A 14783-nucleotide genomic window follows, 5' to 3' on the forward strand; every position below is an offset into this window, starting at 1 on the left:
AAAAACAGGGCTGGGAGCCTTTCCTGTGGAGTTTGGTTTTGAAGATCCTGGCCACACACAACATGCAGAAAGGTCGTCTGTGTCTGCGATGGCCATTCTTTGTCTTTTGCAAGACATGGCTGATTTCTGGGACTTCTTGCTCACTAGAGGAACTGTAAACATGCAAAGTGTCTGCCTGCCTGAGCAAGGTGATTAATTGCCCAAGCAGTGCTCCCTTCTGCAATGGCCATTCTTTGTCTTTTGCAAGACATGGCTGATTTCTGGGACTTCTTGCTCACTAGAGGAACTGTAAACATGCAAAGTGTCTGCCTGCCTGAGCAAGGTGATTAATTGCCCAAGCAGTGCTCCCTTCTGCTTTGCAGCTTTGGCTTCTCTGAGAAGCCACCTGGAATTCATGGCCTTGGGAAAACTGCTTTTCTGCAGAGCAAAAAGCACAAGAGATTTGAGATGCGAATTATTGGAGGAGGATGATTATCTGAGTCCTCTTGAATTTTCCGGAAACAAATGTACCGTAGAAATTCAGGTTTCTACCGAAATTGCTTTGTGACCACCTTTTTTGGCCTCTCTGCTGAAGAGCTCATAATAGCTTCTGTTGGGAAATTACACTGATACATCTCATTTGCCCTTCTCCCAGAGTTTTTAATCCATATTTTCAGACTGATTTTTTTGGTTTTGGTTTTTGTAGCAAAACAAAACCCAGAATGTGAGTTACATTTTTTAGCGTTCTACTCTGCAAACCACCACTAACTTTTATTCAAAAAGAGAAGACCACATTAGTAATGCATCTGCTAATAATAGACCTTTGTTTTGTCACCTGTACCCAATTTATTAGTTACTTCTAATGATCCGGTAACTTACTGTAATAGGTCCAATTCATGCACCAGTAGATACTCTGATACTCATTTCCATATGCTGTTACTGCAGACACCTTGTGTGCAGCTGGGGGAATTTACTGGACCTAATTTCAATATTTACACCAACCTAAAACTGATATAGCCGATGGCAGGACTGCTCTAACCACACTTAATATCCAACTGCTTGTTTTCTTGAAGTCCTTTAAATAATAGGAATATTTTTGTATTAAATCTGCTTGTAAAAGTTTAAGTCAAACCTTAAAGTTCAATTTTCTTTTCCAGTGGAGTATGCTGTTGTAAGATGGGTGTGAAAATGACTGTTGGTGTTACAGAGCTGTTATTTTTGTGGCTGCCCAATACCACGAGTATCAATAACATCCTTCAGGGACAGGGGAGAGCAAAGTCAGGTCTGTCCAAGGGCTGCTTCTTTCTTTAACCCGATGCTGCTCCTCACTGGAGAGGGCATCTGCAGAGAGGACAGGGCTTGCTCCTGCTGTTCAGTCTTCTGGGAGGTCGCTGTCATTGCCTCTTTTTCATGTCTTTCTGAATTTTCTTTTTTTCCAGTTTCAGCTTTGAGTTCTGTATTTCTTTGAGCAGCTCCAGTGACTCGTGAATGGATTGAAATCCTGGGAGAAGGATAGGAACAGTTAATTAAATAGTGGTTGCTTTCAGTACATTAAAGGATTCTTTTTTTTTTTTGCCAAGGTTTCTGACCCACGTTTAATACCGAGCATGTTAAATCCACTCTATTTCATCATTTTATGTTGAAAAATGATGCAAAAAGACATAGAATACCATAGATGAGAAGTGAAGTACCATAGACATGTGTTAGCAGCTTGGGTTTCCAGCTCCTCACTATGGGAATCACATCTTCCAACAGACTGGACAATGCCAAGCGTGATCATGCATGGCCCTAGACCGCAACTGACATCAGAGTTGTGGTGTGGAGCAAATAAAATACCATCTGTCCTTAAAAGCAGGGGAGTTTTTACCCTTAAGGCCTGTTGTTCTTTCACTGACCATTGGCGGGGTTTTGTTTAGTTTGTTTTATTTTAAGTCCACAGTCACTATTTTGAACCAAATGCTCCATATTCCCCTCGGATACCGACACTGTGGCTCTTCCCACCAGGCAGTGGGGTTGGTGCCACCAATCTCCCAGGGTTGTGGCAACCCTAAATACGAGTCACCTGCCATCTGAGATGGACGTTGTCTGGTTGTGTGCCAAAAAAAAGAAAGATGGGAGCGTGCAGACACATTTTTTTCTTAAAAACAAAGAGCAACGGAGCAGCTGATGCACCATCATTGAACCGCTGTACAGTGAAATATTGTCAATAAACACTGGAAAAGTGGAATTGTGACCTGCTGTTTCCAGGTTGCAGCAACTTTCAACGTAGAAATTCTTCACGTTTGTCCAGCGTGTCACATAGGTGATAACTTATTAGCAAGCAAGCAGTGGATTGAAATTAATTCTATTCTTTTTTTCTTTTTTTTTTTTTTTTTTAATCCTAAAAGCGCTTATTGTAACGTGGCAGCTGATTGCATGGTTTTTGGAGTGGTTGCTTAATATGGATTAATTCTGCCACCGCTACACTCTACCTAGTGCTCAGCCCAGTCGCTGCACGGTGCGTGGAATTTTATGAATTCCAGACACATCCCCAATTTCCAAGACTCCAATCTGTGCTGAGCACCAGCAGCTGCCGAGACAGTCTGGAGGCAGCCTCTGCTCCCTCCCCACCTCTTCTGTGGCCTCCTTTCCCCCTTTTTTGGGGGGGATCAACCCTTTCCAGAGGACTGCCAGGGGAAAGAGCAGTTGTTGGGCTTGAGTTTGAGCCCAAGCATGGCCAAAATCGGTTGCAGACACGTCTCTTCCATCGTTAATCTCTGCAGGCAGGGATGTGAAGTGAGGAACTCTTCTCTTTCCAGCAGCAGAATTTTTTTTATTCTGAAATTTCTTGGAGATGGTGCCTCGTGCTGGCCCGGGTGGTCCTGCAGGCAGCCGAGCTGCAGGAAGCCCCTCTCCCATCTGGGGCTGGGCTGGCTGTAGGTGGGTTTGCAGAAAACACAGGAATCGGAGCTGAATTAAGCGCCGGGGTCCTCCATCGCAGACAGCTTGGGAGGGGAGAACCAGACACTTGAGTCTCGAGTGAGAACGTGTGAGATGAGAAGCCCTTGTGTAATGACTTTCAGCCATCTGTTCCCTCGGAGAGGGGGCTGAGTGATGGTTTGGTGGTTTTTGGTGGGTTTTTTTTGGATAACCTGATGCATCTGCTGCGTGTCCCCATCGGCTGCGAGGGGAGGGTGAGGGGATGCCTCCTCCTCCAGCTGCTGGCAGCTAGGAACGGGGAGGAAAGGATGAAAACTATATAAATTCATCAAACACCATCTGAGACACAGGGTCTGTGCAGAAGGGGGTGACTTGTGCCTCCCAAGGAAGGTCAGTGACCCTACGAATGAGGAATAGGGGCACTAAAACACCTCAAAAACAGGTTGTGAAACTGCCTTTTAAATGCTCTTTCCTTGAGAGTCTCAGGAAGAGGAAGCAACCTCTCTGCAAATGTCATGCCAGCTGTGTGCATGGACAAGCAGGCCAACCCATACACCTCTGTAAGTGGGGTTTTGGGGAGAGAAACTGTCTTTTTAATGTCTTTCTGTCTTCACTGGAAAGCGTTTTCTGGAGCAGCGAGTTACTGTAGAAACATATTTTAAAAATAAATTGCACGAAAGCCCACCCTCACCTGATCTGTATTCGTTTTGGATTTCCTCAAGCTCCTTCCAGACCTGTCTTTCAAATCTGGTGATTCTTGCCTGCAGTTTTTTTTCGTCACTTTTCATCTGGTTCAACTGCTTTTCGTATTTCTGCGGCTTCTCCATTCGCTCTAGCTTCAGTGACAGGAGGAGGAGATTTTCTTCTACTCTTTTTTCTGCTCTTTCCTTCAAATGCACAGCAGGGTTTTATGGTTAGACACTTTGCATGTACCTCCTGCCAGCCGTGCCTCCTCCCAGTCCCGCTCCCCGATCCCCCGCGTGACAGCGGTGAATAAACTCAGGTGAGGTCTGGTACCCCAGGGGACACATCAGTCCTCTCTTCCAACCAACCGACCAAATTAATCAACCAGGAAAGAGGGGCTGGGCCAGGAAACCAACCGACCAAATAAATCAACCAGGAAAGAGGGGCTGGGCCAGGACAAAGGCGCTTTCTAAATTATTATTTTATTTACTCATTTGTTTTAAATCTAGTGACTTGCTGTCACGCTCTGCAACAACAGACTGGGAGATCAGAAAGCCCGTTTCGGGTTGTTTTCATGTGCCCAGCTCGAGCCCAAGCTTTGCCAGTGTGAATTAGGAGGCTGAGGCCATACGAGTTGTCTAACTAAGGGGTGGCAACCGGTCCTCTGCTTCTTTAGAGCCCACCACAGCTCTTTGAGCCCCACTCTGGGGGGAATTGCCTCCGACCTGAGCTGCCCACCTCTTCAGGTTGCACACAGAGTCCTCTAGTCAACTCCAAATCTGGTCAACATGATCAAAGTCCTGGGACCTTTAGGCTTTGCAGCCCAAAGGAGTCTGATGGTCCCAAGGCAATGGCTCTGCCTCCCAAGCAAGGTCTCTGCCAACCTGGCAGAGCCATCTGGACTCAAAGATTAGGAAACTGGTGGAACACGCTCCCAGTTTGCAAACATTGATGGGCTGCGCAGGTGGCTGGTGGAGTGAGTCAGCCCCGGGAACAACCAAGCTGCTGCTCTGCACTCCCAAAACAGTTCCATCATCACGGGAGGAGGGGGAAGGGTCTGACCCTGAAAGAGGGGAGATGGAGCTGAGCTGTGGGGAAGAACTTGTTTGGTGTGAGGGTGGTGAGAGCCTGGCCCAGGTTGGCCCGAGAAGCTGTGGCTGCCCCATCCCTGGAGGGGTTGAAGGGCAGGTTGGAGGGGGCTTGGAGCAGCCTGGTGTGGTGGGAGGTGTCCCTGCCCAGGGCAGGGGTGGCACTGGGGGGGCTTTAAGGCCGCATCCCACCCAAACCATTCTGTGATTCTACAAGAGTGGCTTTGAAAGCTTTAACCCACAGTGTGTCCCTTAGGGGAGAGCAGTCACATATCTTGGTGTGGTTTCTGCATTGTCAACCCATCTTTTGAACAATTCTGAGGATGACATCTCAACCACTTCCCTGGGCAGCCCATTCCAATGAGCAATAACCCTTTCTGTGCAAACATTTTTCCTAAAAATATATCAAGGATCAAGGGATTGAGGTGGTGGGAGACATACTCCTTGCTCCCACCCCCAGCAGGGCTGGTGGCCACCCCAGTGCCCTGGGTGGCCATGCTGGGAAGCCTTACCAGCCTCTCCTTCACCCAGTTGAGGAGCTGGTGCCGGTGCTGGGCTTGATCTGCTTCCCACCGTGTCAGCTGCGTCTCTGTCCACGTCCGATGGGTCTGTACCTGATCCCTGAAGTCACTTAGAGTGCTTGTCAACCTAAAATTATAATTGTTTTTTTTTTAGCAACAAGACTAAGGTTTAGTCAGTGTTATGGGGGAGTCTTGAGTCACTTTGAGTAAATTGTTTAAATTACTCTAAGTCTCTTCAATAGCTTCCTAACAAGCCCTCAGCTCAATTATTTTATTAATCCTTACCTTGCAGGTTGTACCTACACGCCAAAATGTGATTTCCGTGGTGTGCTCTACTCGAGGAAAATATCTGAGGGCTGAAAAATGTTAATTTCCCGTTTGAATTAACTCTCTTCAAAGTGGATGAAGAAACCACACCACCCCCCTGAACACCAGCCACGCTGCTGGGCATCGGGGAGAGCAGCAAAGTCACGTGTGCTCTGAAAATGAGGCTTGTAATGATACAAAAAAAGGTTAATGACTTAGAGATGACAAACAAGCAGAGAATGCCCAGTTGCGTTTGAGGCAGAATTCGGGTGGGAATGTGAAAGCCCATGGGAAGGGCCCAGCTTGTAATGATACAAAAAAGGGTTTATGACTCAGAGATGACAAACAAGCAGAGAATGCCCAGTTGCGTTTGAGGCAGAATTCGGGTGGGAATGTGAAAGCCCATGGGAAGGGCCCTGAGAGGCAGCACCCGGCAGAGACAGGGAACCACAAGTGGAGAAGGAACTCTGCTTGGGTCAAATCTGCAAAATGCCAAATTTTGGGTTAGATTTTGCTTTTCTTATGGTGCGATGTGTAATTTACAACGGGAACCATGACTAGATGTGAGCTTAGGTGCAGGTCGTAGACATATATATAAATTTTTATGCTTATGCATATGACCTGCCTGCAGGAGTGTCATGGAAACACTGGTGAAGTGTTTTTGTGAAGCTGGTGAGGGGTCTGGAGCACAAGTCTTGTGAGGAGAGGCTGAGGGAGCTGGGGGTGTTCAGCCTGGAGAAAAGGAGGCTGAGGGGAGACCTTCTGGCTTTCTACAGCTCCCTGAAAGGAGGGTGTAGCTGGGGGGGGTTGGTCTCTTCTCCCAAGGAACAGGTGATGGGACAAGAGGAAATGGCCTCAAGTTGCTCCAGGGGAGGTTCAGATTGGAGATTAGGAGCAATTTTTACCCTGAAAGAGTTCTTAAGCCTGCCCAGGGCTGTGGTGGAGGCACCATCCCTGGAGGTGTTCAGAAGCCAGGTTGACATAGTGCTTAGTGACATGGTTTAGTGATGGGTTTTATCAGTGTTGGGTTATGGTTGGACTAGATGATCTTAAAGGTCCCTTCCAACCTCAACAATTCTATGATTCTATGAAAAGTGTTAATATAATTGCATTAATTTCTAACACATGCTTCGTATGCCAACAACGATGGCTTTAAATTTGTTCAGGCCTCAGTCTGGATACAAACCAACAGGTAAAGAGCAGGATTTTAAAACTAGACTGAATGCTTACGGCACTTCTGGTACTGGATATCACTTTCCTAAAGGGTGTTGGAGTGAAAGTGTTTTTTTTTACCGGGTGATTGATAGCAGCTTTGCATCAGTCTAATGAAGTGATAATTACCATCAGCAGTCACTGTAAATGTAGTAAAAAAAATAAAAATTAACATTAACAAAATCTCTCTAAGTGATACTGGGTAAAAAAAAAAAATAAACATTAACAAAATCTCTCTAAGTGATACTGCAGTTTGCTATAAACAGTGCCTTTTCAGTGTCTTCTACACAAGGAGTCAGTTGAGTCAGTTTATCGCTATTACTCGTTTTAACTAGTTCTAAGGTTCAATTTTTTAAGAATAAAACCTTGAAGTATTGTTGTTTTTAGTCCTGCCGTGCACACAGAATTTGCTTCCTGGAGCACTCATCTCCATCCATGAGAAGATAAATTGGCATTGTGATGTTGTGCTGGTGACGCCCACCAGCGTCCACCCTTAAGCACGGGAAGAGGAAGCTTGAGGAGCTCTTCTCAGACCATCTGAGTGAAACAACAGAAATCACCAGACCCTGTTCTGGCAAGGTCAGGAGGGGATGGAGACAGTGCTCGGTGGAAGCTGCCACTGCCAGCCCCAAGGTCATCGCTCATGAGGGCAGGATGGTCACATCTGAGGGTCAGTGAATGGGCTGAACAAGAGCTACAGCTCTGCTCGACCACCACAGCACTGGTGCCTCTTCTGCCAGATCTTTCATGCCATTATTTTCATATGTACAGTTATATATATATGTATATATAAAATCTGGAACTTTTAGTCCATCAGGCATGAAACGAAGGTCTCATGCTGTTGCTTAGGATTACCAAACAAATTTGGGCAATATCATTTCAATGGGCAAAGATGAACTAACCGTGAAGGACACAGCTGATGGTCAGCTCCGTTCAAAGGCTCAGACCCAAACTTTGTGTAGTTGGCAGCTGGCGTTTGGCTTGGCATTCCCTTCTTCCCCCATGGAGAAAGTGGGGAAGAAGGAAATATTTAGACTTAAGAAATGTTTAAAACTAAAACCAAATTATGCGAGACTGCATTTAGACAACTTAGAGAAGTTTTGGCGATGAAGCAAAGTCTGCCTGGGGGAGAAAGGGGAGAACTACAGGAATAATTAATGCAACATTTTATAAAGCCATTTAACAAACACTGGAAATTATTTCCACGAACCACACCAGCAGGTACAGCTTCACCAGTGAGCTCTGTGGCTTGTAGGGTTCAGACCAGACGGTCACAAGGGTCCCTTTGGGATGCAAATCCCATCAACCACAGCTGGCGTGTGGCTCTGCTGAGGAGGATGATGGTGGCTGGGGCCTGTCTCTGGAGGGACATACTTGACGGTGGCAAGATGGTGATTAATAATACAATTGTTATTAATAATATGAATAATTTATTTTGGAATATTAAGGTTTTCTTATTAATAATAAAAGAATAGCATGTTTTATTTTATTTTCAACTTTCTTTGATTAGCATCAGAGAGAGGAGAGCAGCCCTGAGAAGGACTTGGGGATGTTGGTGGATGAGAAGCTCAACATGAGCCAAGAACATGTGCTGGCAGCCCAGGAACCCCCCCAAACCCTGGGCTGCATCCCCAGCAGTACAGCCAGCAGGGCAAGGGGGAGATTCTGTCCCTCTGCTTTTCTCTGGGGAGACCCCCCCAGTGCTACCTCCAGCTCTGGGGCCACCAACAGCATGAAGGACATGGAGCTGTTGGAGCAGGGTCAGAGGAGGCCACAGAGATGCTGGGAGAGAGAAGCATCCACAACTCTCACCATGAAGGGCCAAATTTTCTGATCAAGGCACAACTCCCATGAAATCCTGAATAATGTTTAAAATTCATCCAGTTTTCAGTAACAACATCAGTTTGTACTTTAACGATACAACTGCCACAGGCGGCCGGGTCCCAGACAACTGCCCGTCAAGGGAGGAGGGAACTCTGGGCTGTAAACCTGATTTAAACATCCCCAGTTTTACAGGGAAGCTCCACTCTGTTCCAGGAGTTAAATTTTATTTCAGCTCTATAAAAAGAATGCATAAATCTGGTAGACTGTTAAAGGAGCAATATAAAAGGAGACAGGCATTCTCCAAAGGGCAACCTATTTTAATTAATTTTTATATTAACTGGCATAAAACCTCAATGTTTAGTAAAGAAGTATTTTGGGCTTTATGTTAAATCACAGCATCACAGAATCACAGAGTGATATGGGGTTGGAAGAGACCTCTGGAGATCATCTCCTCCAACCCCCAGCCAGAGCAGGTCCACCCAGAGCAGGTCCCACAGGAACGTGTCCAGGTGGGGTTTGAATGTCTCCAGAGAAGGAGACTCCACCACCTCCCTGGGCAGCCTCTGCCAGGGCTCTGCCACCCTCACAGCAAAGAAGTTCCTCCTCGTGTTGAGGTGGAACTTCCTTTCAAGAAAGTGTGCTACTGGACCTGCTGATAGTTAACTCGGAAGGTCTTGTGGGGGATGTAAACGTTGGAGGCCGTCTTGGACAAAGTGATCATGAAATGATAAAATTTTCAATTCTCGCTGAAGCAAGGCGGGGGGCCAGCAGGACTGCCACCCTGGACTTCCGAAGGGCAGACTTTGGCCTCTTCAGGAGCATGATTGGGGGTGTCCCTTGGGAGATGGTCCTCGAGGGCAAGGGTGCCCAGGAAAGCTGGTCATTCTTCAAGGAGGCACTCTTAAAGGCGCAAGATAAAGCTATTCCCAAGTCCCTAAAATCAAGCAGGAAGGGAAGAAGACCAGCCTGGCTAAATAGAGAGCTTCGGCTGGAACTCAGGAACAAAAAGAAGGCTTATAATCTTTGGAAAAAGGGCCTGGCAGATAAGGAGAAATACCATGAAGCGGTGAGGATATGCAGGGGGAAAATTAGAAGGGCCAAGGCTCAAGTGGAGCTCAGCTTGGCCACCAATATTAACAATAACAAAAAGGGGTTTTTTCAGTATGTTAACAGCAAGAGAAAGGTGAGGGATAATGTGGGCCCACTGATGGATGAGGTGGGCACCCTAGTAGTGGAAGACACGGAGAAAGCAGAGTTGCTGAATGCCTTCTTTTCTTCAGTCTTCACTGTTAGGACTGCCCCTCATGAATCTGTGGCCTTAGAGGCAAGGGGGATGGTATGGAGAGAGGAAATTTTTCCTCTAGTAGAGGAGGGCCAGGTTCGGGACCACTTGGCCAAACTGGACATTCATAAGTCCATGGGGCCTGATGGGTTGCACCCACGAGTGCTGAGGGAGCTGGCAGACGTTATCGCTGGACCACTCTCGATCATCTTTGAGAAGTCGTGGAGAACAGGAGAGGTGCCTGAGGACTGGAGGAAGGCCAACATCACTCCAGTCTTCAAAAAGGGCAAGAAGGAGGACCCTGGGAACTACAGACCAGTTAGTCTCACCTCTGTCCCTGGGAAGGTGATGGAGAGACTCATACTAGATGTCATCTCCAAACAAGTTGAAGAGTGGGGGGTTATTGGAAGTGGGCAACACGGGTTTACCAAGGGTAAATCATGTATGACCAATCTGATAGCCTTCTATGATGCCATAACCGGTTGGTTGGATGAGGGGAGGGCAGCAGATGTCATCTACCTTGACTTCAGCAAGGCTTTTGACACTGTCTCCCATAACATCCTCATTGGGAAACTGAGGCAGTATGGGCTGGATGAGGGGACAGTGAGGTGGATTGAGAACTGGCTGTGTGACAGGACCCAAAGGGTAATTATTAATGGAGCAGGTTCAAGTTGGAAGCCTGTAACCAGTGGAGTCCCCCAGGGGTCAATACTTGGACCCGTGCTGTTTAATATATTCATCAGTGACCTGGACGAGGGGACAGAGTGTATCCTCAGCAAGTTTGCTGATGATACCAAACTGGGAGGAGTGGCTGACACCCCGGAGGGCTGTGCTGCCATCCAGCGAGACTTGGACAGGCTGGAGGGCTGGGCAAAGAAGAACCTCATGAGGTTCAACAGGGAAAAGTGTAGGGTCCTGCACCTGGGGAAGAAAAATGTCAGGTACCAGTATAGGTTAGGGGTGGACCTGCTAGAGGCAACTACTGAAGAGAAAGATCTAGGGGTCCTGGTGGACAGTAAAATGGCAATGAGTAAACAGTGTGCTCTTGCGGCCAGGAAGGCCAATGGTATCTTGGGTTGTATAGGGAAGAGTGTAGCCAGCAGGTCAAGGGAAGTCATTCTCCCCCTCTACTCTGCACTGGTGAGGCCACAACTGGAGTACTGTGTCCAGTTCTGGGCTCCCCAGTTCAAGAGGGACAGGGAACTACTAGAAAGAGTCCAGCGTAGGGCTACAAAGATGATTCAAGGATTGGAGCATCTCCCTTATGAGGAGAGACTGAGAGAGCTGGGACTCTTTAGTCTGGAGAAGAGAAGGCTGAGGGGAGACCTTATCAATACCTACAAGTATCTCAAGGGAGGGTTGAAGGAGGAGGGAGCCAGACTCTTTTCAGTGGTTCCCACTGAGAGGACGAGGGGCAACGGGCACAAGTTGGAACATAAGAGGTTCCACTCAAATATGAGGAGAAACTTCTTCACAGTGAGGGTGACAGAGCCCTGGAACAGGCTGCCCAGGGAGGTTGTGGAGTCCCCTTCTTTGGAGATTTTCAAGACCCGCCTGGATGCTCCTGAGTAACATGCTCTAGCTCTGGGCAATCCTGCTTCAGCAGGGGAGTTGGACTAGATGATCTCTATGGTCCCTTCCAACTCTAGAAATTCAGTGAAATTCAGTGAAATTCAGTGAAATACACAATGACAGCACAGCTCAGTGACTCAAAAGCCACCTCTTTTCAAGCCTCCACCTTCTGATGAAAACTTAAGTAATGTCTCTTTAACTTTTCTAACAACCCATTTACCCCCAAAGCATTTACTTCGATTCAGTTTTCCAATTTCTTTATTTTTTTGGCATTGCTGCATTTTTCCTTCCTTCTTATTTTGTTTCCATTTCACAGAATTACAGAATCACAGAATCTTAGTGGTTGGAAGGGACCTCTGAGATCCTCGAGTCCAACCACATCAAAAAACAAAACAAACAAACAAACAAACACAAAAAACACAAAAGAAACCCCACCACAAAAACAACAAACCCAAAACCACCACCCACCAACTAAACCCCACACCCACAACCCCACACACAACACCCCACCACAAACCAATAACCTTGGGCACTAGAGCATGCCCTGAAGAGCCACGTCTACACGTTTCTTAAATACCTCCAGGGATGGTGACTCCACCACCTCCCTGGGCAGGCCGTTCCAGGGCCTGACCACCCTCTCAGGAAAGTCATTCTTCCCAATATCTCATCTAAACCTCCCCTGCCCCAACTTCAGACCATTTCCTCTGCTCCTGCCATGATTCCCTTGGGAGAAGAGGCCAACCCCCACCTCTCTACACCCTCCTGTCAGGGAGCTGTAGAGGGCAGTGAGGTCTCCCCTCCTCTTCTCCAAACTAAACATTTCTTGTCCCATTCACCTCCAATGCTCACTGCTCTCTGTCTCCCTGTCCCTCCTTCCCTTTTCCCAGTTTTAATTCACTGCCCACTTTGGAATGGGGAATTGACTTTCCCCATTCACCCCTATTCCTTTTCCGGTTCTCTTCACAAGAACTTTCTTCCGTTTAAAGTTCTAGCCTATTTTTACCTCTGAATGCAACTCAGATAAAATCTTAATTAAAATAAATTTTTATTCAAATACTTTGCCGTTTTAAGGATGCCTTTGAAATACCATTATTGCCGGATTATTATAATTAGATTTTAAATTATTTGTGTTGGCTCCACTCTTCAGCGCCGGGATGGTTTGCTTTGTTCTGGATGTGGCTCCAGGCGCTTTTGTTCGTCTCTAAAATTCGGGATTAAAAGGGCACCCTAAAAGTACTCCTCCAGCTGGAAGGCGAAAAACACGCTGCGTGAGCCATAAATAAATAAATCACGGGTCGTTGGGATGTGCCGCTGCCTCATCCTTGTGCCCACCTCCCTTCCCCGCAGCACCCCGGCGATGGTGCAAAGGGGTATCGAAAACACCATTTTCTGCACATTAGGCAAGTCACAAATCAGCCCCAATTATAATGGTAAATCGCGCCTTTGTGCTCGGTGCCTTTCTCTTAAGCATGGGAAGTTAATTGGCTTCCTACCTTTCCTCTTACAGGGTGGCATTTATCGCCTCGTTTTAACAATTAGCCTGCAAGACAATAGACTTTCATTATGTATTTTCATTATTTTATGGCACAGATCTTCATTAACCTTCTCTTAGTGTTTTGAATGGATGTTAATTAACGGGCTTGTTTTCCTGTTCCATGGCAACCTGTTCATCACACTAAAGCGCTCAGGGTGAATTATCATAATGAAAAACCCTCTGTCACCTACTTCAAATCCAGGAGTTGCAATTGATGTTGTTGATCTCCCTGGACTGTCTTTAAACTCGAGCTTTGATCGGAGCTGGAAGTCTCTATCTTGCCTAATAGCTGCATTACCTAATGAGGATTCAAGAGAGAACGCCTTTATGAGCCAGACCGTGAGCACTCACATTTAAATATGCATTATGATTGCAAGCACGGAAAAACACAGCTGACATCAAGGCACAGCCACACAAAAATGAACTTTTCTCACCAATAATTTCATTCAGAAGGGTGAAGACTTGAGCTCAGAGATACCAGAGCTGAAGACAAAGTCTCTGTGGATGGAGGGTTTGGTTTCACACCCACCAGTGAGCAACACTTTGGTTATTTGACCAAGGCTCAGGACACCTCTCAAATCCCCCCAAAGGTGGCAGGAACCGAGAGGTAAATCCTTGAGCCCCGTGCTCTCCAGGCTGGGGGGTGACCCAGGTGCCTGCTGCTCTCCCACACTTCTTCAGTTGGAGATGCCCCTTTCACAGCATCGTTCACTCTTGGGGTGAGGGGACAAGAGGCCCCTTCGCCAACTTGACCTGTGGCCCTCTGCTGAGATGCAGAGATCAAGGTGGAACTCATGAGGTGAAGTGAAGCACCTCGTGTCCTGTGGGGACACCCATCGCCTTTTGGTGGTGGTGGCCTGAGGACACCTGAGGTGGCCTGAGCCCTCCAGAGAGCTGGAGCCCCTCTGCTGGGAGGGGGGCTGAGAGAGTTGGGGGGTTCAGCCTGGAGAAGAGAAGGCTCCAGGGAGACCTCGGAGCCCCTTCCAGTCCCTCAAGGGGCTCCAGGAGAGATGGGGAGGGACTCTGGATGAAGGAGGGGAGCCCTAGGAGGAGGGGGAAGGTTTTGACCCTGAAGGAGGGGAGATGGAGCTGAGCTGTGGGGAAGAACTTGTTTGGTGTGAGGGTGGTGAGAGCCTGGCCCAGGTTGCCCTGAGAAGCTGTGGCTGCCCCATCCCTGGAGGGGTTCAAGGGCAGGTTGGAGGGGGCTTGGAGCAGCCTGGTGTGGTGGGAGGTGTTCCTGCCCAGGGCAGGGGGGACACTAGATGATCTTTAAAGGTCCCTCCCAATCCAAAGTATTCTATGATTCCACAACATCACGGAAAACATTTTTTTTAATTAAAAATCTTGATAAATTGTATGAATACCATATCAATCTTTGGTATTGGTCAGCAGTTAGGAAAAGGAGCAATAACTACATATGCACAGTCACAACTCACCAGGTACTCCACTGTAGGCTTCTCTACTCACCTTCATCTCAAAATCGCCAGCACAATTTTTGAGAGCAGAGTGAAGGCCATAAATCTCTTTGTCGGTCTTCTGGGCCTCACGCCGGATGACGCTGATGTCCCCTGACAGCTTTGCGATGCTCGCCTCGCATCTGCAGCCAAAGCACAGACAGAGAGCATCTGCAGGGAGGTGGCTGGAGGGTGGCTGAAGGCAGATTCTGGTCTCCCTGTGCTGTGGGTTGATCAAATCCAGCCCCCTGGGACCACCCCAGAGCGTAAAAAATAGGGAGAGACACCCCATTGCAACAACCATGACCCCCCATCCTGCCTTCAGACATGACTGCCCATTAAGAGAGCTGCAGAAGGTGACGGCTGATGGTTGGACTAGATCTGAAAGGTCCCTTCCAACTGAAGCAA

General features: G+C 47.5%; 1 protein-coding gene across 1 annotated transcript in view; it reads right to left on the bottom strand.

Moving 5' to 3' along the window:
• Positions 1 to 259: 259 nt before the first annotated feature.
• The window catches only part of FAM81B (family with sequence similarity 81 member B), a 28682-nt gene continuing 14158 nt past the window's right edge, over positions 260 to 14783 (bottom strand). The window contains exons 4-8 of the mRNA XM_014936838.1: positions 14389 to 14518; positions 13113 to 13219; positions 5183 to 5318; positions 3590 to 3785; positions 260 to 1480 (exon numbers count right to left, since the gene is read on the bottom strand). Of these exons, the coding sequence (XP_014792324.1) occupies positions 1374 to 1480; positions 3590 to 3785; positions 5183 to 5318; positions 13113 to 13219; positions 14389 to 14518 (676 nt within the window). The 3' untranslated portion in view covers positions 260 to 1373. The remainder of the gene's footprint in view (positions 1481 to 3589; positions 3786 to 5182; positions 5319 to 13112; positions 13220 to 14388; positions 14519 to 14783) is intronic.

Source organism: Calidris pugnax, unplaced genomic scaffold (genome assembly GCF_001431845.1).
Source record: "Calidris pugnax isolate Ruff unplaced genomic scaffold, ASM143184v1 scaffold40, whole genome shotgun sequence".
Taxonomy (NCBI): domain Eukaryota; kingdom Metazoa; phylum Chordata; class Aves; order Charadriiformes; family Scolopacidae; genus Calidris; species Calidris pugnax.